This window comes from Actinia tenebrosa, unplaced genomic scaffold (assembly GCF_029948245.1).
Source record: "Actinia tenebrosa isolate PJP-AT-01 unplaced genomic scaffold, QUT_ActTen_1.0 PGA_scaffold0__85_contigs__length_37466705, whole genome shotgun sequence".
Classification (NCBI taxonomy): Eukaryota; Metazoa; Cnidaria; class Anthozoa; order Actiniaria; family Actiniidae; genus Actinia; species Actinia tenebrosa.
In genome coordinates this window covers 11,752,741-11,775,436 of record NW_028292569.1, presented here as the reverse complement: position 1 = coordinate 11,775,436, position 22,696 = coordinate 11,752,741, and the positions used below count along the sequence as shown (strand labels likewise).

General features: G+C 43.4%; 1 protein-coding gene across 1 annotated transcript; it reads right to left on the bottom strand.

Annotated features, from left to right (window-relative positions):
• Nucleotides 1–299: 299 nt before the first annotated feature.
• LOC148913488 (uncharacterized) lies at nt 300–21,443 on the bottom strand. The gene is made up of 4 exons (XM_089030790.1): nt 21,353–21,443; nt 20,803–21,186; nt 2,236–2,286; nt 300–456 (listed from the first exon to the last, which is right to left on the bottom strand). The coding sequence occupies exons 1-4, from the start codon at nt 21,396–21,398 to the stop codon at nt 302–304; spliced, it is 636 nt and encodes a 211-aa protein (XP_088886916.1). The 5' UTR covers nt 21,399–21,443; the 3' UTR covers nt 300–301.
• Nucleotides 21,444–22,696: the final 1,253 nt, after the last annotated feature.

Genomic DNA, 22,696 nt, shown 5'->3' with positions numbered 1-22,696 from the left:
GGAGTGCTTTTGAGGTGTTGTATTTAACTCCTCTTCCATTGCACACAAAAGATCGCTGGTGAGATCCGTCTGGCATATTCTGCATCCTGACGATTCGGGTTTTCTGTCGTTTCTGTCTGTGTGTCTGTAATAAAAAAAGGGAATCGTGGCATCAATAACAAAGCTAAGTAGATGATAAATAAGTTACATGTTTTTACCTTGGAGTGATGAGTGATAGGTGCGGATCATATATGGTTTGTTCATAAGACATTTCTTCATCAATCAGCCGAGCTTGCTTCTGCATTTATAGTCAAGCAAGGCACTAGCAGCTTCGGAATGGAGACGTTTCAGATCTCTGTTTGCTTCTCTCACCGCGCTTTATAGAGCTCTCTGTGGCTTGTTTTATCTTCTGATTGCCAGGCTTCAATTTAGGGGCCCAATCTATGTCGTCTTCGTCATTTATATTGCTTGGACAACCTAGATAAGATATACATGTATAGAATTTGTTTAGTAAACAGACTTCGATACGACTCGACGAACCTACAAACACTCTACAAGCATCATCGTATTTTCATTGTTTACAACAAACCAACACGTGCAAAGCAAAGAAATAACATCTGAATTTCAAACTCAAACAAATATAGAATTGTTGAATACTTTTTACGAAGTGATCGCTACATACACGAGCGTGTGAAGATTCAACTCCTTTCGAAGATACAGTACTGTTAGTCAGGATAGCAGCCATCGGTGGCGACGTCTTTTTGATAAATCTCTTGTCCGATCTCCCTTGTGAACCACTTCTTTAGGTATTCTAACAAACCCTTTTCTTTTTTCTTATTAGATCGGTTTGAACAACCATAAACTGAACAGGAATCGGGCATATTTTACGAAAATTTTCTTTTGACAACTTGTAAACACATACATTGCTTTGTACGCCAGCTGAATGCTTGACCGTCAGCTGGAAATATGCATACATAATGACCGGAAGTGACGTGCATTGCAAGCAAAGAATTGGGGAACGTTTTGACATGTCCTACTTGGGGGTGGGGGACAACAGTAAATGAGTCCGCGATACATTTATCTCTTGGATTGCGGTTGGATGTCGAATGAGAAATCTTGCATGTTATAACAAAGGTATATATCGGAATAGCAAAACTAGCAAGTAGAATAAGAAATGTTGGAAGTCGAATATGAAAACTAAGCATTTATATCTTCAAAGTTGTATGTCAAAAACATGATGTTGGCAAAAAAACAGAAAGTACAATGTAAAATGCAAAGTTCGATTTTTGGCCCCGAATGTACGCCATAGACCACCTGTGGGTATCAAGCTATTGGACACCTCCAAACACGACCCCTTGTTGTAGCTACACAGAGGTCATTTTAAACAGTCGCTTCAATAGTTGTTCTCTAGCTTATAGCTTTTTGTCTAAATTTCATTCATGGATATGATTCGAAAAAGCTATGCCGCAGCAGTTGCTGGGTATTCTTCGGACGAGGAGTCGCAAAAGGGCGAAAATAAATAAGAATAAAGAATAAAAGTGAAAATACTGACTTGATGTTTACTTAAACGGCAAACGCCCAATTAGACGTCGAGAAAACATAACGCTTTAAGTCAAAATATTAGCAATTCATGTTAGTAAATAATACTAGTCGTTGCAATATGTAAGTGGAATCTTAGTGCTGCGAGTGCCATACAATGATGTAATGTTAATAAGATATAAGTTACATGTAACAAAATATCCAAAACCGTCTAGATATAAGTAACAAGGACGAACATAAACCAGGGAGTTTTCTTGTATTCATTATTATTATTGTTTTATACTATATTTATATTTTCATGGTTATTCATCATATGAATTATTGATTTATATATTTTACCTGTTACCCGTTACCCGTTACCCGTTACCCGTTACCCGTTACCTGTTACCTGTTACCTGTTACCCGTTACCCGTTACCCGTTACCCGTTACCCGTTACCTGTTACCCGTTACCCGTTACCTGTTACCCGTTACCCGTTACCCGTTACCCGTTACCTGTTACCTGTTACCCGTTACCTGTTACCTGTTACCCGTTACCCGTTACCCGCATTTTAGACACGCCGCTATTGTTGTCTATTATAGACCTCTTTACGTTCGTTGTTTGTTATCCCATTTCATACCTTGTGATGCCACTCTTGAGAGTTGATTCTTTCATATGCAAATATTTTCAAATTTTACTTTGCGTTGGAACTTATTGAAATGTTTTGATTATTACTCACTTGAGCTAGTGGTTGACTTCCTTGATCCAATGGTGCTTCTGGCTGATGGCCCTAATATTAATGTTAAAATGTTAGTAAACATCGAATAAATATATATTTTAGCAAAGGTCATGGTTCAAACAAAAATTAAAAATCAAGTAAATTCGAGAGAATAAATCATATTCTTCTTGGAACTGGCCCAACATAAATAGAAACTTCCAGTTATCTCGTTAATAATTTATTATATTATTTGTTTTTACCGCAATTTTCATTCAGAAATGTTTTTTTTTTATGACGAATACTTTAAGCTTGGTTTTCACTAGCGACGGAAGCAGAAGCAGAAGCGTAAGACACTTTATGTTCCTGTGAAAATCAAAAAACGGAGACGTAAGCAGAAGCAGAACATCGACGGAAGCAAACGTAGAAGGAACGGAAGGTTTCCTTTTTCTTATGCTTATGCTTCTGCTTCCGTCGCTTATGTCGCTAGTGAAAACCAGATTCTTATCCTTCCGTCGCTAACATGCAGAAGCACAAGGTGGTAAGCCAATCAAATTCTCGTACTCAGTCCCCTGCACGGGAAACTTCCTATTGTTTCTCTTATGCTTCCGTCACATTCATTTACACTAGAACATGACGATCTTATGCTTATGCTCATGCTTATGCCTCTGCTTCCGTCGCTTATGTCGCTAGTGAAAACCAGATTCTTATCCTTCCGTCGCTAACATGCAGAAGCACAAGGTGGAGTAGTATAGGGAATGGGGGTTCCAGCGCAATCTCAACACGGGGTAAGACCCGCGTCAAAAATCCATTTACGGACGACCCCCACTCCAAGTGTGGTTGAGGGCAACAGCGCACTTAAATATGTTAGTCTATATATGGAGTGCGAAGAATGTAAAGAGTTTGTTTATGATTTCTGTGTAAAGTGCTTGAAACCCAAGTTTGTACCTACTAAGCCAAATAAGTATATTTGTTGTGGTAAGAAAATGCAAATAGAAGACGACACCTCAGCACAGTGTTACGAGTGTGGTAAGAATATTCGTAATGCCGTACCAAATGCTACCAGAGAGCAGTATTACGCCAATGGAGGTCGTAAGAAAACGGCATATAAGAGAATAAAATACTTCATATCCAAGGTTTACATCCGATATATTTAAGCGACGAAGTAAAGAAGAAAATCATAGACCATTTAGAAGAGCCAACCCCACAAAGTCTACGGAAAACGTTGAAAAAATTAAAGCTAGGGAAATATTACAAAGCTATTCCCTATCTTTTGTCTGAAATTACCGGTAAGTCTATTCCTGAGGTTTCTGATATGACAAAAGCCGAGTGGATGTTTTGTCGGCTGGATAAGGATATTCCTTATTACCCTGACGTAATCTACGAAATATTTCACGAAATCGAACCCAACCACCCCCTCTTGGGATGGATTCCAAGAAGATAGTGAATCTTATGGTATAAGATGAGAAATTACGCGTAATAATTCGCCAAATAAGGTCATGCAAATAATTTATATTACGCGTAATAATTCGCTAAATAATTTATATTACGCGTAATAATTTACTAAATAAGGTCATGCCGTGTATTATGGTATAAATCTTATGGCATAAGATTACGCGTAATTTCTAGACTGACGTTCGATATGTAAATAGAATCCCGTCACGATATTTACTGAGCAAGCTTTCTTTGAAGCTCTTCTTTTGCCTCCTGGTAGATCTTTTTGCGAGATTCCTCGGAAAGATCTTTTACGACTGTTTTTTTATTCCTTATGTCCGACTTTAGTTTCTCGTATTTGTCTTCTTCGGCCAGAATAAGCGAGAATTCTACGTCGTCTATCTTTCTGTCACGCAAAGCCTTTGCTTTGAGACAAGATCGGTAATTGTATTTACTTTAGCCCTTGACAGAGCTATTGTCGTGTCGTGTTTTGATATTTTGCTTGACAACTGTTTCATAATGCCCGTAGCAACAGCCGAAATAATACCACAGGCTGCCCCAACGCCGGCCAAAGGAACTCCAACGATTATTCCCGGCCCAGTAAGCGAAGTAGCAACGCCGGAGCCCGTTAACACGACAGATATGGATCCTGAAGTTATCGCAATCTTATGTAGCGTACTCCGGGCTCTGACGTATTTCTTCCTAACTTTTTCGTAGTGTTTTGTCTGCCCTTCCAAGTAAGCCAAGATTAAGTTCGCTTTATTCAGACGAAAGTTTTCGGCGTTTAGTTCGTTAGGTGTAGTATAGGGAACATCTGGGTACAACTTAGGTGCTGATGGTATAACATCCATTATATATACTAATGTACGACGCTTTTGGGAATGATATACAGGAGCAGCCACATCACAACAACCGGGATTACTGGAATTGGAGAGCATTTAGGAAGATGTTTCCGCATGCAGACCCTAGTAAGTTCGAAAGAAGGCCCGATGGTATTTACTATAAGGGCTCTAGGATGTACAGCAATGCGGACTTGGAGCCAAAGCATCCTAAGATTTTACAACCAAAACCCGAGCATAAAGAAAGGCAACCTAATTTTCCAGAGAATCTATTGCCGGCAACCCAGAATTACCCATTTTACGACAACAAAGGTGGAGCGAATGACTTTGCTAAGATGGTTACCTCCTTAGAAATCCCCGTGGGTCCTACGACTTTCAAGACAAAGGTCAGAGACATCTTTAGAGAAACTGCCATGAAACATACCTCAGGGAAAGAATCCAGAGAATGGTTATCAGGTCCCAACATGCGGTATTGGCCGCAGCAGTTAAACTTTGCCGTCTGGGCTGCTACTAAAGGATGCGGTATAGCCGCGGATATGTTCCATATTCCTTTCCTGCGATTTCATGTTGCTTTTACTATTCGTAGGATATTGTTTGAGTTAGGAGCGCCGCTTCCTAGTGACACTATCTTTAACCCGAAGGATAACAAATATGACAAAGTCGCATGGGAGCGATTAAGGAATGAGTTTAAGCTTACCAACCCCGATTTTCGTAACAAAGAGGGTACCGCCCATGGTTTAGGAGAGACTTATACCTATGCTTCGTATGTTGGTGCCAGCATAGAAACGCCGGGCATGGGGTATCCTAGCTCTTACGAATTCTCGGACTTAGGAGGCAGCGGAACGAAGGGTAATTTAATTTACTACATAGAAAGCAAAGAAAAGTATCCTTGGGCGCCTTTCTTTGCCGCAAAGGGCATTGGACTGAAAAACCTAGCAAGGATTAATCGAAGCATCGAAGCCTTTGTTTACTGCATTCTAGGGGCCCAGGTTAGCACTCGCAGCCCCATCGTAGATGCCTCCGGTGCGTCACAGGAAACGCAACAAGTATTCCTTGTCCTCTTCGAAAGCGCTGTTATCGAGAATGAGATCTCTAAGTCGGTGCAGAGATATCAACTTGCAGTGCAGCAGTCTAAAGTGCGACTGGATTACGCTTTGTCGCCTGGTTGTTGGTTGATGCCAAGTAATTTGGTTATCAACGCCAATTCCGTCGTGGGTTACAACAATAAGCTGCAGCGAGCTACCAAGGACATGAAGTTTGGGGTGAACGACGTGAACTCTGACACTCTTAGAAGCATCCCCCATTTCGTGGAGAAGCCTAAGAAGGAGCACGTAGAAAAGCCCGCACCAAAGAACGTAAAGAAGAAGCCCAAAAAGAAGGTCCTGCCTGCGATACCTGAGGAATATGACCATAACTTACTAAAAGCCGGCTTAGCCGCCGCAGGCGTTGGTCTGAGTTATTATATATGGCGATGAACAACCCCTACGTAGCTGGAGTAGATTGTGTCTATACGACTTACACAGGCGAGAAAAAATACACCCAGGCATCTTGGGTTGATGTCACGGGCATGTCTGTAGACTTGAATTACTCAGGAAAGAAATTGATCCTTTGTAGTATTTGCATTGGCACGAGTAGTCACGCCAACGTCGGCTTTAGGTTCCTGGATGAGAATGGCGTACTGCAGCCTATGAGAAATAAGACGAACAACAGGGAGCCTACGCATTTCTCCGTAGAGCCCAACCCCGGCAGCGCCGAAAATCTATCGGTTTGGACTTTCCACATGGTCGCCGATTGCCATGGGAAGGTAAAGCTGCAAATGCGCGTAGATGACACCGGGAGCGTTAGCATAAATAGCATAGAAAATCAGAGAGATACAGCCTATAATCACAAGACCATTAGCACTCTTACGGTGGTGAGCCTTTAGATATATGAACCCACACGCGAAGGAAGATTGGTTTCTACGTTTTTTGGAGGAGAAGGACTACTTAGAACAGCATTGGCATGACACCGGGCTGTGGGTGAAGGTTGGGGGCCTGGGATTGATCATGTGTACCATTAGCATTTCGACGGGGTATTCGTGTAATGTCGGGTTTAGGATCGTTGATGAGAATGACCGCCCATTACTACCCTACAGAAAAAAGATAATAATAGGAACCCAGTTCATTTCTCGTCGGAACCCCCACCGCCGACTGTAGAAGACTTAACGCCGGTAACTTTTCACATGATAGCCAATTGTCAATATGCGAAGCTTCAGGTTCTTCCCAACGACGTTGCCTACCTTCGGATAAATGCCGCCCCGGCAAAAAATCCTCCGACGGATGCTGTTTGGAATCATAAGCCCATTAGCACCATGAGTGTGCTGCCGCTAGTTCCGCATTATCAAGGCGGTGTGAATACTATCTTTACTTATCCCCAGTCGAGGATGCCTCGGGTACCCGACGACGATAAGCCACCAGTAACGTACCCAGATAAGATCATCCCCGAATCTTCTTCAGGAGTACCACTCCAATAGCTACGACTAATATCCAAATGTTATTCCCCACAAACTTTAGCAGTTCTCCGCCGGCCCTAAGTGCCAAGGAAACAACCGAACCCAACAGCCCAGGAAGACCGGCTGCCATCTTTTTTCCCAAGTCCGTTAGTCCATTGCCTAATTTCTTTACGCCCGCGCCCGTAGCCTTAAGCGCGGATAGGATAACTCCTACTACGGTGCTAATAGCAACCGCAAATGCCAGCGGAATACCATACTTCACCAGAGCTCTTTTTATTTTTTCCTTGGTGGTAAGCCCCAGCTCCTTTTCCAGCTTTTCCTTTTGCGCTTGTAATTCCGCAAGGCGTATTTCGAGCGTATCTACTTCCTTTTGAGCTGCCTCCCTTTCTTCTTCGGGGCGCGCCTGGTCATTGATTACTTCTTGCTGCCGCTCTATTTGCCCCTCCAGGTCTTCGATGGCCTGATCTCTTTGCCGGATTTGTTCCTCCTTAGTATTGATTTCAGCCATTAACCGTCGCCGTTCCACTAAAGAGCCGGCTATGGTGGTTTGCAGGTTATCGGTATCGTCTTTAATTAGATCCAACTCTTGCAGGGTGAGGTTAAGAGCCCTTTGAGTTTGATTTCTTTCGCGTCGAATTTGGGTTCTTTGGTCTACCAGCTCCCTTATTTCTTGATTTTTAAATTCAACCTCCCTCCTATGCGCGTCGGCAAGCCGCTGGTTTTGCTTCATGTATTCCTCCTCCCTTTCTTCCAACGTTTCCCGCAGTGCTTCCACTGAGGCGCCAGAGCTTTGGGCTTCTCCTAAGTCCTCCCGTGCTTTATCCCTGTCGCGCAGGGTTTTATCCAACTGGTTTCTCATTTCTTTCATTCTTTCATCTTGATGGGCGGACTTCTTTTCAGCATCAGCGAGTAGTTGACCTTGCTTTGCGTACTCTGCGTCTCTTTTTTCTAACTCCCTTTGCAGCTCCTCGGCACGCTTTTCAATTTCAACCCTTTCGGTTAGGGCTCTCAACCTTTCTAGCATGCTTCTAGTAGCCTGCTGAAAGCCTTTTAATCTTAAGACGTCGCCCCTAACGTTGCCCTCCTCATCAAAGAGGTTTTGCGGTTTTGTCCAGCGGTCTTTGTCGGGAAATCTTAAGTCTTGGACGCTCATGAGGACTTTGTTTCCCTTTTCCGTGAGCTTTACGTCGTCAGCATCGAAGTTGTCGTAGCGCAGCTCTAGCTCTTGCGTTGCCCACTCTACGGTTTCCCGCGCGGCTGCTTCCGGCTCGCCCATGTTTTGAAGCTCTATGTGCTCACGCGGAAACGTGTACTCGCGTGCTTTGGGATGTCTTAGGACCTTTGCAATCCTATCCCTTAGGGAATCGTCGACTTGTTGGGTGGGAAGCAGCGGTTCTCCATCACCGTCGTTAATGTCAGCCTGACCTTCCTCAGTGGTGGGATCGAAGTCGGGGTCTGTTCCTTCTACTTCTATTATATATGATAAGCTCAAAGTTAAATCCCAACGTATTACCTAAGCAGGTTGGCGGGCTGAAAGCAGAACGCACCTTTCACCGGGTCACATTCACACCTTCTAGCGCTAAGCCAGGGGAAACCCTGTACGTAGGCGTGCCCCGCCTAACGGATAACCTAGTCTTAGTTCCTGGCACCTTGGCGTTAAGGTTCGACCTAGCGGTGCAGTCAAGCCACACAGACGAAAGGATTATCGTTAACAACGTGGGTCGCAACATTGTTTCTAAGATGCGCGTAAAGTTCGCCGGGGAATCGCTATTAGATTTGAATAGGTACGATCTGTATACCACCTATAAGGATCTATGGTTAACAGCATTTGACCGCGCGCAAAGGATAGAGCAGGGAATTGGTAGTGTCATTCTACGTAAGGTCCGCACACCTACGAAAACGCAACCTACTGACGGCAGCGGAGAAACCGCAGTGGCAGACGCAAAGCGAATAAAGACCGCCTATGGTAGCAAGTATGTCATACCATTAGACTTTGAAGTAATCACGAATCACGGTGTGTATTACCCAAGACAGTTATCCGAGTTACAGTTTGAAGTAACTTTAGCAGATGCTAATAACATCATTGGTGGGCTAAGCACTGCACTTACCACGACAACCCCATACTCTATTACCAACTTAGAGCTACAGTATGAGACCGTGTACAGCGAAGAGCTGGCCCGTAGCGCTGGCATGGAATACAGCGCCGGAAAGGCATTCCTTTACGACCACGTAGTAATGTATAAGACGTTTAGCTTCTTGGATAAGACGGATGAGGTTATCAACCAAAGCATTAACCTCCCCCGAAGAAGTCTCACGGGGTTAATGTTGGTGTTTGCCAAACCCTACGAGGCCGGTAAGCGCGACTCCGAAGCCTTTCACAACCCCAACATTACTAACGTAGGGGTCAACATAAACGGCGTTCCAAACAAGGTCTACTCCCAGGGGATAAAGCCCGCAGACGTGTACAGAGAGGCCATGCGCAAGTTTGGCGACCAAATTAGCCCTGAGGAATTCTTTAAGGACAAATATGCGTTATGGATTGACATGCGCACCATTAACGACGAAGACCTACATGGGCAGGGTTTACGTCTAGTAAATACGCAGGATGGTATAACATTGGAGATCAAACGCACCAAAAACGCCAGTGCGGGCGACGGCGATAAAATAAACTGCTACGTCTTCGTCGTCTCAGACGCGCAACTGAGCGTAGAAATGAATCAGCTAAAGAGCGTTGCATATTAATGTTAAAATATTTCTTAAATATACAATGCTTCGCGTATTTGAAAACAACGACACGAAACTGCAATGCATAGTGCAAGGCGACAAATTATACTTTAAAGCCCGCGAGGTTGCTTTGAGTTTGGGTTACAGTAACACCAGGGATGCAATCGGAAGACATGTTTCCCCAGAAAACCGGTTCTTAAGGGAAAACATAAGGGGCGTCGGTCAGGTCGACACCCTTAATGAACAGCCACATTCCAGGTATTTAAATGAAGAAGGTCTCTATGAGTTAATATTTGGGTCTCAGTTAGAAGAAGCAAAGAAGTTTCGTAAATGGGTCCTAGGAGATGTACTGCCGGCCCTTAGGAAAACCGGGGAATATGCTATTAACAAACGCTTTGACACCCCAAATAAGTTGGTCTTTAAGATCGAAAACGAATCCGACCTGCATTTTAAAGTAGTGGATTACATACGCAGGTTTCACCCCCAAATCATCCTAGTGCCCGGCCTAGGAGAACTACAGGATTCTGCAAAAAAGCGCATCGTGTGCTGGAAGAAAGGCTACAAACGTGGTCAGCCTGACCTCCTCATCTTAAACGCCCATAAAAAATACCGGGGATTCGTCATAGAATTAAAGACCCCGAAAGGAAACGGCGTCCTCTCCGCAGACCAAAGTCGGTTGATTTCCCAGTATGACCTTAATGGCTTTAAGACAATGGTCTCCAACGACTATGACGTCCTCTGCAGGGCTATAGACGAATACTCCGCGGGCATTAGAATTCCTTGTAAGTGGTGTATAAAGCGTTTTAAGACACCTGAAACTTTAACAACGCATTTAAAAATATTTCATAGATATAATGCGACTTAACTTAATCCACTGGCGCGACCTGGATCATGGTAAAGCATACGAAATAAAAAATTACGTCCACTTTGAGGAATTAGACCGCCTACGATTGGTCTTAAAGGACGACGTAGGCCAGGAATATTCCCTTTGGGCGCCGGATTGCGTGCGGTATGTCCTCCAAGGTGAGGAATACACCCATTTACGCAGTTATGGTAAGGTCGACGGCCGTTGGAAGTTTGACATCGAACGGAATAAGGAGGTTAATCCTCTTTGTGATTAAGTGCATCCGCTAGGGTGCGGTGTGCCTTAGGGTCGGCAAAGCACCAATGGTCGTCAAAGGCGTCTTCTAAGAATACCCTGCCACAATAAAGGCAGGAGTATTTTTTCTCCTTATGGGGGATTATGCAGTCAGCAGCAGGTTCACAAGTAATACAGTCCATATATTGAAAGGGTGATTAGAAGGCGGCTGCGTAGGCTAGCATATACCTTTAAAAGGGGTCCTTATATTTATTGTTGTTTTGTTAAATGTTGATGATACTTAACAAACAACAAGAAAAATAAAGTCGTATTTTGAGACTCTTTGCACAAGTCGTACTTTACTACCTAGGAATATGAATCGACGTCTTTTGGGACACGAAAAGAGGTCTATGCCTTATTTGTTCTTAGTGCGCAACCTCCTTTAAAAGGGGTCCTCATTTTTATTGTTGTTTTGTTGATGATACTTAACAAACAACAATAAAAATAAGATCAGGATTTGAGACTCTTTGCACAAACCTATCTTACTATCTTAGGTCCCCTTTCTAACTTCTACGGGCTTTCCTTGCCGCCTCGTTACTGGCATGCCAAGCATCAAAGCGATCTAAGTACTCTTTAAAACCGCCTTGACCCTCATACAAACACTGCCAAATATGTTGACCGCTCCTTTGACAGCCGCAGCGCTCACAAATTGCCTCCCAATATTCCCTATCTTCCCACCTTACACCTTCTACGAGGTCAAACTCCGCAAACGTTTCGTCTATTTCTTTCTTCCTTTGCGTTAACTCTTTCGTGGTGTCAACCGGACAACATCGGGCGGCAACGTCACCGTGCTCCTCACATGCTACGCCCAGCAGATCGTAATTACCAAGGCATCTATGTCGGTGCCAGACGTCGGTAACGTCCTCGTCGCAGCGCACGCATACATTCTTTAAACAAACCCTTCTGCTACGATGGTACTCCAACGCCTGCGCGCTGCTAAACTGCTTATCACAGTCCTCGCAAACGGTAACGTTGTTTACTTCCTTACTGCATACCCGTCTTTCGACGTGATATTGCAATCTTTGCTTGCTGCTGAACTCCCTTTCACATTGCTTGCACTTCATTATAACTAAGTGTTATTTAAGCCTTATAAGGGATGCTTAATAAAGTCCTGCACGCTTTCTTTTGCCCAACCGGCCATCGTCAAAAGCGCACCAAACCTTTCCGTGCGCTTCAGACCGCACATTTCATCGTACAATTCCTGCACGCGCTCTTTCAGCCGATCGATCTCCTCCCTTTGCATTTCTATGGTGTCTCTTTTATCTTTTGCGTCGGCGACAATTTTTGCACTGCTTCCACTGGCTCCATCTATATATCTAGTGAAAATCCCTGTGATTTTCTAAAATATAAATGAACCCAGATCACATGCCTTGTAACGCTCTGATAGTAGGACCCACCGGCTGCGGAAAGACCCAGTTCGTGGTAGAGCAGCTATTAGGACCCTTTAGATACCGCTTTGACTACATAGTGCTATTATGCCCCACCTACGTGAATAACCGCACCTGGACGGGCATAGGAGTGAAAGACGACGACTCCTTCGTAGATATCTTAGACCCTAACGAGTTATCCAGCCATTTGAAGTTTTGGCACAAACAATTCCCCAAGGATACGCAGACTTTACTCATATTGGACGACATTGCCTGCGGGGACGACGTAAAAAGACGCACTTCGGAGTTGGTGAAGCTTGCCTTTAGCGGTAGGCATGACAATATTAGCGTTTGGTTGCTTTCCCAGCAGCTTACCAGCGTCTCTAAACCCTTTAGGGAAAACATAGGCTCCCTGGTCGTATTTTATACTCCGAGCCGTAGTGATCTGGAAACCATTCTCTCTGACTACGGCGGTGAGATAAGCAAGGAACAGTTACACGAATACATGCGGCATTTAAAGACGCACCAACATTCCAAAATGATCTTCTCTTTGAGGTTTCCCTACACGGTTGGAATCTATGATTCCATTAACATATATGGACATTGAGCAGCTCTTAGATGAAGTCCCCGCGCAGTTAGACGAAAGTAACCTTAAGGAACAACTTAACATCCTTGTGTCTTCGGGGAAGTGTAAAGAAATGATAGGCAAGGAACTTACCCATGAGCAGGTTAATAAGTTGTCAGAAGATGAAGTCAAGAAGTTCCATAAGAGGTATGAGGCTGCCCTTGCAAGTAAGACCACGGACGCCGTAGCAGACTCCGCTATCCGACTTGCCACCAAGCTTCTCGGACTTGCGCTGCCCATAGACGACGTGGAGCAACTACAGAAGGACATAAGAGATGACTATGTCATATCCCAAGAACTTAAGATAACCTGCGGGTGGTTGTCTTTGAAGTGCGGTAAGTTAATGGCAGTCGCCTCTGCGGCTTTGCGCGTAGCTCAGCACGTCGACTTGAAGGAGGTACTGGTGTCTTGGAAGGACTTCAAGAAGGACAGAGAAGTCGAAAAGGTCTTCCAGGCAGCACTTGCTGAGGTACCTGATCAAGTCGCCTCAAGTACTTAGTCAAGTCGTCCTTAAGTACTTGGTCAGGTCGCGCCCAGGTTATTTCCAAGTCGTCCTTAAGTACTTAGTCAAGTACTTATCAAGTCCTTCAAGTCCTTAGATATAAATGAGTGAACCAGAGTCGAAGGTAGAGCAGCCCCAAGAGGAGCAAAAGATTACCAAGGTTAAATCTCCAGGCAGAGTCGCTGCCGGTAAGAAGCTCGCGGAGATGAATAAAAAGAACAAAGCCAAAAAAGAAGAAAAGGTGGAGGAAAAAGAAGAGGAATCCTTCATTAATCCTGGGTACGTCATTGGCGCGTTAGGAGTTGCTATAGCAGCAGGCAGCCTTTACTTACAATGGCGGGCTACGAAGCCAAAAGTAGAACCGCCAACATATCACGCGCCCGTGCACGCACCTGTGGAACCAGCTGTTAGAAAAAGTAAGATCCCTGAAATGGAGTAGATTTATCACCACGTGCCGTGGCGACCTAGATTTTCCTTCTCTCTCTGTAATATAATGTCAACCGCGTTATTGAAAACTGTTGAAGAAGCAGCTATTATTACTTCCATCGTTGCGGGTATTGGTTGGGTAGGTAAGAAAGTGCTCAAAGAAGACTTTACTGAAGACCCAAGCAAGAGCTTCGCTAATTTTGCCAAGATGACCGCTGCCGTAGGCGGAGCTATCATGGTAAAGGATTACCTACGGAAGGAAAAGTACCTGCCAACGACATAACTCGTGAAAATCCCTGTGATTTTCTAATATATAATGGCTAGCGTGGTCGTAGGTGGAGTCATTGCAGCTTTAGCATTCACTGGAGCTAATTATGGTGGTCAGTATTTGGATAGATTAGTCAGAGGCGACAAAAGCGGAGATTTGGCCGCTGAGAGGAAAAGGCATGATTTAGCGCTGGAGAAATATCAGCGAGACGTTGCGGCTTGGAATGAAAAAAGACAAGCTTACAGGGATTGGTTGGACAAGAACTACCAAGATAAAATGCAGGCAGACAAGAACTTTGAAAATACAGACTACGCCTTTAAGCTCTATGCGCAAGCACACCCCGCGGCATTAACGGGGTTGAGAAAGCCCCAGTTTAAGAATTACTACCAGCCTTCTAAGAAACAAAAAGATAGCGAGCTGGTCTTCGTAGGAGTCGCAGGGCTGGCCGGAGGCGTAGCTTTGGCGTATTTAGTCTAAGTCAGCAAGCGTAGCTTGCTTCTAGAAGGGGACTTGTCCCCTGTAATATATGATCGTCTTTTTGGAAAGCGACAAGAATGACTTTACCACTTATCTGAATCCCCCCATCAAAGCCCATAAGGTTAGGCTGGTTAGTTGTTCTTTGTACAATTCTTGGTATAATTTAGTCAATGCCTTGGTCACTGAGCATAAAGGCGGCGGCAATTATCAAGGCGTATTGCTGCCCGATGGACATTACACACCAATCACCCTTGCTAAGGAATTAGCAAAACACGGTTATACGCTCACCACAGGATTGCCGCACGAAATGACCTTCAAACATAATATGCCAAACTATTCAGTAACTTTTGGAAAGTCTGACCCATTGGGATCTTTATTATGTGCCTCGGGCAAGACAATTACCGACACAGCCATACCTGTGAAATGGAAAGTCGCATCCTCTTATGAAGTCTATTGCGACTTGGTCCATAGTTACAACAATGGAGAAAAGTCTTCTCTTATGTCCAAGTTTCTGCCCAAAGGTAATCCATTTGACCTGGTAGAATACACCCCCATTTCTTTGGAATATGATTTGTCTCATTTGGTAGAAAGCATAAACATCACCATTAAGGTGGACGGAAAGACGGTGGATTTCAACGGACGTAAGATCAATCTCGTCCTGGAATTCATATAATGGGCCGCGTAGAGGACAAACTCAAAAGGATTTACTATGGACCTGAGGGCTATTGGAAAGGAGCGTCAGCTATCAAGAAACTCGCGACCGCGGCCAGGGTATCAGAAGAAACGGCTAAGAATTGGTTAAGAAAACAAACCCTCTGGCAGGTTTATCTTCCCGTGCCCAAGTACATTCCCAGGCCCAGCTTTACCGTAAATGCCCCTAATGAAGTTCATCAGGCGGATTTGCTTTTCTTACCGCACGACAAGGTGAGAAAAAAGACCTATAGGTACGCTTTGACCGTAGTTGATATCGCAAGCAGATACAAGGACGCCGAACTCATAACCAGCAAGGATTCTGGGGAAGTCGCAGAAGCCCTAGGTAGGATTTATAAGCGCGTCTTGAAATGGCCTAAGCTGCTGCAAGTGGATGCGGGGACAGAGTTCATGGGCGTGGTTACTAAGACCCTGAAAGACCACAGCACTAAAATTAGGAGAGCCGAAGCAGAGTACCACAGGGGTCAGAGCATCGTCGAAAGATTCAATAAGACCTTGGCCGAGCGTCTCTTTGGGTACCAGTATTGGAAAGAGCTGGAAGATCCCTCCAAACGCAACAGGGAATGGACTCAGAGGCTCCCCCAGGTCGTCGCGGCTTTGAACAACGAGGCGGCCAGGGCTACGGGAATGAAACCCAAGGATGCTATGAAGAAGAAACACGTGGAACACAAGTCCTACGTCAGAAGTTCAAGGGCGGTCTTCCCCCATGAAAAAAAATTAGGTAATGTCACAGTCCGATATCTCTACGGACCGGGTGAATTAGAAGGAGGATCCAAAAGAGCTACGGATCCTAATTGGTCTTTGGAAACTTACCAGATCCGAAGCGTAATAGCTAAGAAGGGTCAGCCCATCTTGTATTATCTTCACGATGGCCCCACACGTGGGTTCGTCATGGAAGAACTGCTTATCGTGTGATGTCCGAATGCTATCGTATGCACTCCGTCATCACACATCCATCGCTTACCGTCAAATGCAGACAGCGACACCTTCTCCTGCGTGACGTTATGTATCTGATGACCATAGCTGCGCAGGCTGTTCATCTTATGCCGCTGTTCCTTACGTGTTCGTAATACGTTGAGGTAGGACTCGTGCGTAATGTCCTTCTTAACCACGTACTTTTTTACGCCTTTAGCTTTCTTTTCTACGCCGTCTAACTTTAGCACGCTGTACATCTTTGGTTTCAGACCCACGTACTCTACTATGGGTTTTCCTAACATTTCGTCTTTCATCTTCCCAATTACCTTCTTATTCTTCGCAGAGTAAAGGAAGTGCTCCTTCGGGTAACCGCTGGTGTCGTACTCGTCTATGTCGGGGAGGCAGTCTTTGTAAACGTCTTCCGTTTGCACTTCTAGAATTAGGGAGTCGGTGTCTGTGTACAGGAGGCGACAGCGGTCTCCGTACTTTGGCTTAAGCTTATCGTAGTAGAACTCATACATAAGCAGCTTCGATAGATCCAGCACCGTAAAGCCTGTGTAAACGGGCTTGTTTAGTAAGAGGTTTGCCCTTTTCATGTGAATCACGTAGAAGTTCAGCATTTCTACGTATCTAACGAAGCCTGGCTGTGACACGTATGCTTCTGCTTCCTCTTTGGTGCTGACTATTTTTACGCTTACGCGCTTGCGGATGTTCTCCATTGTCTTTCCGAACACGCTGTTGTTCATCAGTTTGAAGAGGTTTTTCTCGAAGTCATTTTTCGCTGCGGTACGCTTTTGCGTGTTAAAGTCAATGTAGGGGCGCATCCAGGGTTCCTGCGTGAATTTTAGGACTCTGTGGATCTTCTCTACGCGCATTCCGTGTCGCACGTAGAACTGCAGGTTGCGGTAATGTACCACATACTTCTTCTTATCCATCAGGTTCATAGTTAGTTTCCTGTACGGTTTGTAACCAGGGCACATTTGCTTTTGCAGCGGACTTAGCTGCTTAAATGGTATCTCTATCGCTTCTGGTGCTAAGGGGAACTCATTGTGTTCGTCGTGCAGGCGCTCTGGGTACTCCAGATCCACTTCTAAAACGTAACCCTTGTCTTCCTCCTTTCCTACCTGCATGTAGAAGTCTATCGGCTTCACTGGATCCCATTCGAAGTCTCTCACAGGTAGGTACTGTGACATTGCCCAACCATAAAGGTTATTCGCATCCAGGTAGTAAATGTATGTGGTTGGTTTCTCTGGGTCGTGCTCTACTAAGGGGTTGTTTGCGCGGGCGTAACGTCGGCTGGGCCCGCATACGCCGCCACGAATACCGTCTTCCATAAACCGATACATGTCGTATTCCGTTAGGAGATCCAACTGCGCATTTGTCTTCTTTAACAAAGCACTCTAGTTGAGCCCAGGAGCCGTGTAGAAATTAGCGGGATCCAATCCGTAATATTCCATAGCCATCTTTCTGAAGCTTTGGAAAACATCTGCAAGCAGCACTACGTCAGACCTTAGGTAGATGTCGTGGTAGTCCCCCATGTTCTCACAGGAGTACTTTTCCCACACGTCTAACGCATGCTGGTACTCCTCATCCTTTATACCGGACTCGTTTAGGGTGCTGTAGAAGCGATCTTTGGGTGGTAGGGACTCTTTGAATCGATCCCAGGAATCCATGTATTCGTATGGGTAGACTCCTTTCCTTTCCGCGCCATATTGACTGGAAATGGGAAAGTTGGTGTTATACTTTACGAGGTTTGCTAAGGAGTCCGCCATGAACTGCTGCGAATCTAAGAACTTTAGCTTACCCACAGTTACGGACATGTAGCGCTCTTTGTTGTTGGGTATGCATTTGACGTCGGAGCCGTCTGTTCCTTGTAGTAGCAAATGGGAGTCGTAACCGCGGAGGTTGTGAAAGAACACCGGAATCTCCATGTCTGGATTTACTTTGAAGTTTATATTGCATTTCCAATGAGCCGCTCCTCTGTATTTACCCGTGATGTGGCAGTGATCCCTAACCTTATCCACATAGAAATCCTCAACAAATGCTTTGTGGCAGTGAATGCAGTGCGTGGAGGGCTTTCCCGGCTTCTCATCCTTCTTAGCATACTTCCCGCATTTAAAATGAGCTTCTCCTAGATACTTTCCATCTTCATCCCACGCTTTCTTGGCTCGTCTTCCAAACTGAAGAAGCGTATGTTGGCAAATGTGGCATTTTTTTGCCTTGTTAAAAGCCTCCTGGTTCTCTTTGGTAAATTCCATCTTCTTTGGACGTCTTAATTGTTCTCTAATCTCCCCCTCCTCTTCTCGCAATGCTTCTAGAAACTCATTAGCTGCGTTCTTACCTCGGTAAATCACAGGAGGGTTTGCTTTACCGTCTGATCTGACTACTATGTAACCAAAGGAGCAGATCTCGTGTAATCCTACCTTATTCGTGGCACCACTTTTCTGCTCTTCCTTAGTTATCAACGCTTCGAAGTCTGCATATATCACGTAAGGCACTTGCATCTGCTTTTGATGGTCTGCGTATGAAAGCTCTTTGTTGGTGGGTATCTGGATCCGTTGCGCCACTTCTTCGACTCCGCGGCAGATCTCATCGTGTTTCTTTAGGGCATTTAAGGATGTAAATGACAGCAAGCAGCAGTCACAGAAGTACTTTTTGCCTTTGTGCTTAGTATGTCTGTAGAATAGTCTGCTAATGTGTTTAACCCATGAGTAGTGTCCGCCGTGGTAGAATAAATGTACGCGCTCTCCTTTACTTTTTGACAGAACTAACGGTACTATCGTCTGCTCTCTGACTCCGTAAACGTTAATTGCTAGATCGTTTATTTCCTCGAATATGGGGATGTCTATCAACTGCATGGGAAATTCCACACCATCCCACTCTAAATCATCTGTGGGATACTTACTTGTCCTACAGGGATCCTTCTCTGCTGGATACAGTGCAGACCTGATTGCCCAGATAAAGCATCGATTGTCTTCATTCTTCACGTTTACAATAGCCTTCTTCCTTTCTACCCACGTTGGTAGCGGTACGTAACTCCCCCCTCGTATGGGTACGTACCTGGCTATACTTATCTCTATTCCTTCAACCTCCTCTACTGTCCAACCCGATCCTTCTTTCGTGTAGTTAGACAGCGACTCCATTATTGCTTCTAAGGCTTCACTGAGTGACCTATCCAGATTCGTGGATTCTAATATCACTAACGACTTTGATCGCAACATTGCTGTCGTCATTACCTCGTCTTTTGACAAACTTACTTCTACCATTATGCTCGCTTTCAGGGCTCCTAATTCTTCTATACCTTTTCGGAGAGTCCTTTTAACCTTCCTTTCTGACTGACGCCAAAACTGTCTAACGTCAATCTCACCGTTACCGGGTATTGACACCGTGCTGAAGTTGCTTTGGGATTCCATCTATATAATAGGAAATATTTTATACCTAATACCAAGCACTTTTTAGGTCGTCGTAGTCGTACTCACAGTCCTGACAATGCCAAAACAATTTAACCTTAGTCTCAAACTTCTTACCACATCCACAATCATAACTGCTCATACACTTCGTCTTCATTTTCAAATGCTTTTTCAAATCCGCTTCTTTCTTAAAAGTTCTCTTACATTCTTCGCACTCCATATATAGACTAACATATTTAAGTGCGCTGTTGCCCTCAACCACACTTGGAGTGGGGGTCGTCCGTAAATGGATTTTTGACGCGGGTCTTATCCCGTGTTGAGATTGCGCTGGAACCCCCATTCCCTATACTACTGGTGGTAAGCCAATCAAATTCTCGTACTCAGTCCCCGGCACGGGAAACTTCCTATTTTTTCTCTTATGCTTCCGTCACATTCATTTACACTAGAACATAACGATCTTAAGCTTATGCTCATGCTTATGCTTCTGCTTCCGTCGCTTATGTCGCTAGTGAAAACCAGCCTTTAATGTTTAAAAGATCATAAGTACGTATACTCAGCGAACCATTCATTTTTCTGTCTGTACCATAACTTATGGACCGCAAATTGATCAATTATAGCGCATGGAAATACCTTGCCATATAATAATACCTCTTGTTATAAAGCAAACACTCTCATTGGTTGAAAGATGACTACGCGACACTAGTTAAATCCAAATGTATCCCGACCAGGAAAAAAGTTGCATGTGTCAGTAGTCGTGAAAATAAACAAGTGCACGTGATCGCGAACGTGAAAAACGCTGATGGCATCATATTTTGCACCAATCACATACAAAAAAGCGGGAACAAATATTTTGAATTATACAAATGGAACTAAAAAACAAACAAAACAAAACAACAGTTTTTCAGGGGTTTATTTTCAGCCTACAGAGAAATTATAGACTTTCATTGAAAAAAAGGATTCGGAAAATACGAAAAAAGCGACTAAGAACGCGGTTGAGCACTACTCTCCTCGCTTTTTGGTAGAGAAATACAAAACCGTATGTGAGTCGTATTTGTACTGAATCATCAGTTTTCATGCATTTAGCTCGCTAAATTAAGTTCTAGCTTATTTTCTAAACTGAACTCTCAATATTTCTTAGTTGCTATTAAACAAAACACTTTAAAAATGTCTGGTTGCGAGGGAAATAGTTTTGTTTTCCCGAGTCTATAAGTGTATATTATATTAGCTACTATCCTGCAGTTGTTAGTTTTACATGCAAACTTACCTCTTTTCGATGAGGGTTTTACAGACAATTTTACTTCATACATCTTACGCTTTAAATCGGTATCTTGACGAATACAGGCCGCATAAACACCTTGGTCGGCCACAGAAACATTTATTAAGCGAAACCAAGCATGACCAAGTGAAATATTTCCGATAAAGTGGGCTCGATTCTTGTATTGCCTGTCTGATGCAGTATCTAGGTCTGTTCCATGTGTAACTATTTGTGTGGTGACAATAATCAGTTTCATCGTGTGGTCGCATTCAAGAGAAGTTTTTTTGCCAAAATTGGCAGCGCGGATTGAGTTCCTATCTTTGGTTGTAAACTTGAAGTCCACGTCTTCACCTTCATTTCTTTTAAGCTCTTTTGGCTGTAAAATCTCCCCAGCTGTTGATGTGAAAGGAAGCGTATTAGAAGTAGTTAAGCGTATTTTAAGTAGTTAAGATCCAAGTTCCAAATTTTGGTGCAAATAGAAAAGTGGTTTGAACTTCAAGTTTATGTTTCAAATTACAGAGCAGAAAATAAAACATAAATTAAAAGTTGGAAAACTTACATATCGTCAAAATAAAGTGCAAGATCCAAACGAGCTCGAATGACATTTTTCGACAAATGACGAAAATATACGTTTAAATGAGGAAGTTCAGTATTGTTGAAATCAGGGAAATGGAACTGGCTAATAAAGAAATTTAGAAATTATTCATTTACACTTTTGATAGTAACAATGAAGACAGCAAGATTAACTGTGACTTATGCTTAAAAAATGAGCTTACGTAGCGTTTCTAATTAGCGCTAGTATAAATTAACCAATGAGGTCGCTGAACCGCTACACTTTACTTCTAGAATCTGACACGATGGTGCAATATCTGGTACTTCCATGATGGTGCAATAACTACGTATATACGTATTGACATAAACATATATACTTTAATTAGAATCACAGACAAACTGTGAATATATCGAATATAAAAACGATTCAACATATCTTAGATGCCCAATAACCATGAACGCTAAACTAGGTAAATAGCTAAAATAATATCAATCTCAGAATGATCAAAAGATCAATAACACACAAAAGGTCATTATAAACGTACTGAAAAAAACAACTAAACGAGATACAATGAAAATATACAAAAATAAGAAGTTAGTATAATTATTTAACAGATATGTCAAAACGAAAAGAAAATAAAGAAAACATTATACAATGATCATGGATAATGAGAGAATAGGTGGTGCAACTAAGTGATATGAAATTTGAATTATGTGTTTAAGATTCAAGTAAATTATTGATTAGCTTTTCTTTAATTCTATCTTTCTTCAGATTTTCCAAAGATTAATCAATTTCATTCTATATTTTAGCGCCCGAAAATTTGACGTTGAATCAGTCCCACAAAGTGTCCTAATTGTGGGTTAAGTATACACCAGTACACTTAGACTTAGGCCATTCTGTAAGAATGACTTTGATTAACTAAATGAAAGAAGCATTCAAAAGATTTGGTTAGTTTATTTTATACAAGTCATGCATAAATAGAGCAGTATGAGACCGTATAAGATCATCAAGTTTCAGTATTTTTAATTTGATACAGATAGGATTCGTTCGTGAGTCGTAATTTGAGAAAGTACAGTCATTAGACGCAAGAATTTGGCAGGTACAAGGTTGACTCTGATTTATACCAGCAACCTTTGCATTATTAATTCCTGCTAGTATTATTTCTGATTAGAATAGGTTGCTATCAATAGACGTCACTTCCGGTAATAGCTCTTTTTTGATGGCTTGTAGAATCCTGGAGGTAGTTTTGATCTCTTATTTTCTGGTTTGATGTCGTGAAAATAGTCAAATACAATAGTTTGAGGACTTATTTTGATATGTTTTGACTTAGCATCCGCTAGTTGCCCCCCA

Bases quoted from the DNA above. Each gene is read 5' to 3' on its own strand.
- LOC148913488 (XM_089030790.1), bottom strand. From the start codon at position 21,398: ATGTCATTCGAGCTCGTTTGGATCTTGCACTTTATTTTGACGATAT. The intron at 2,287-20,802 runs GTAAGTTTGCAT...CATTAATATTAG, and splicing joins AAAACCCTCATCGAAAAGAG to GGCCATCAGCCAGAAGCACC. The intron at 457-2,235 runs GTGAGTAATAAT...TATCTTATCTAG, and splicing joins GAAGTCAACCACTAGCTCAA to GTTGTCCAAGCAATATAAAT.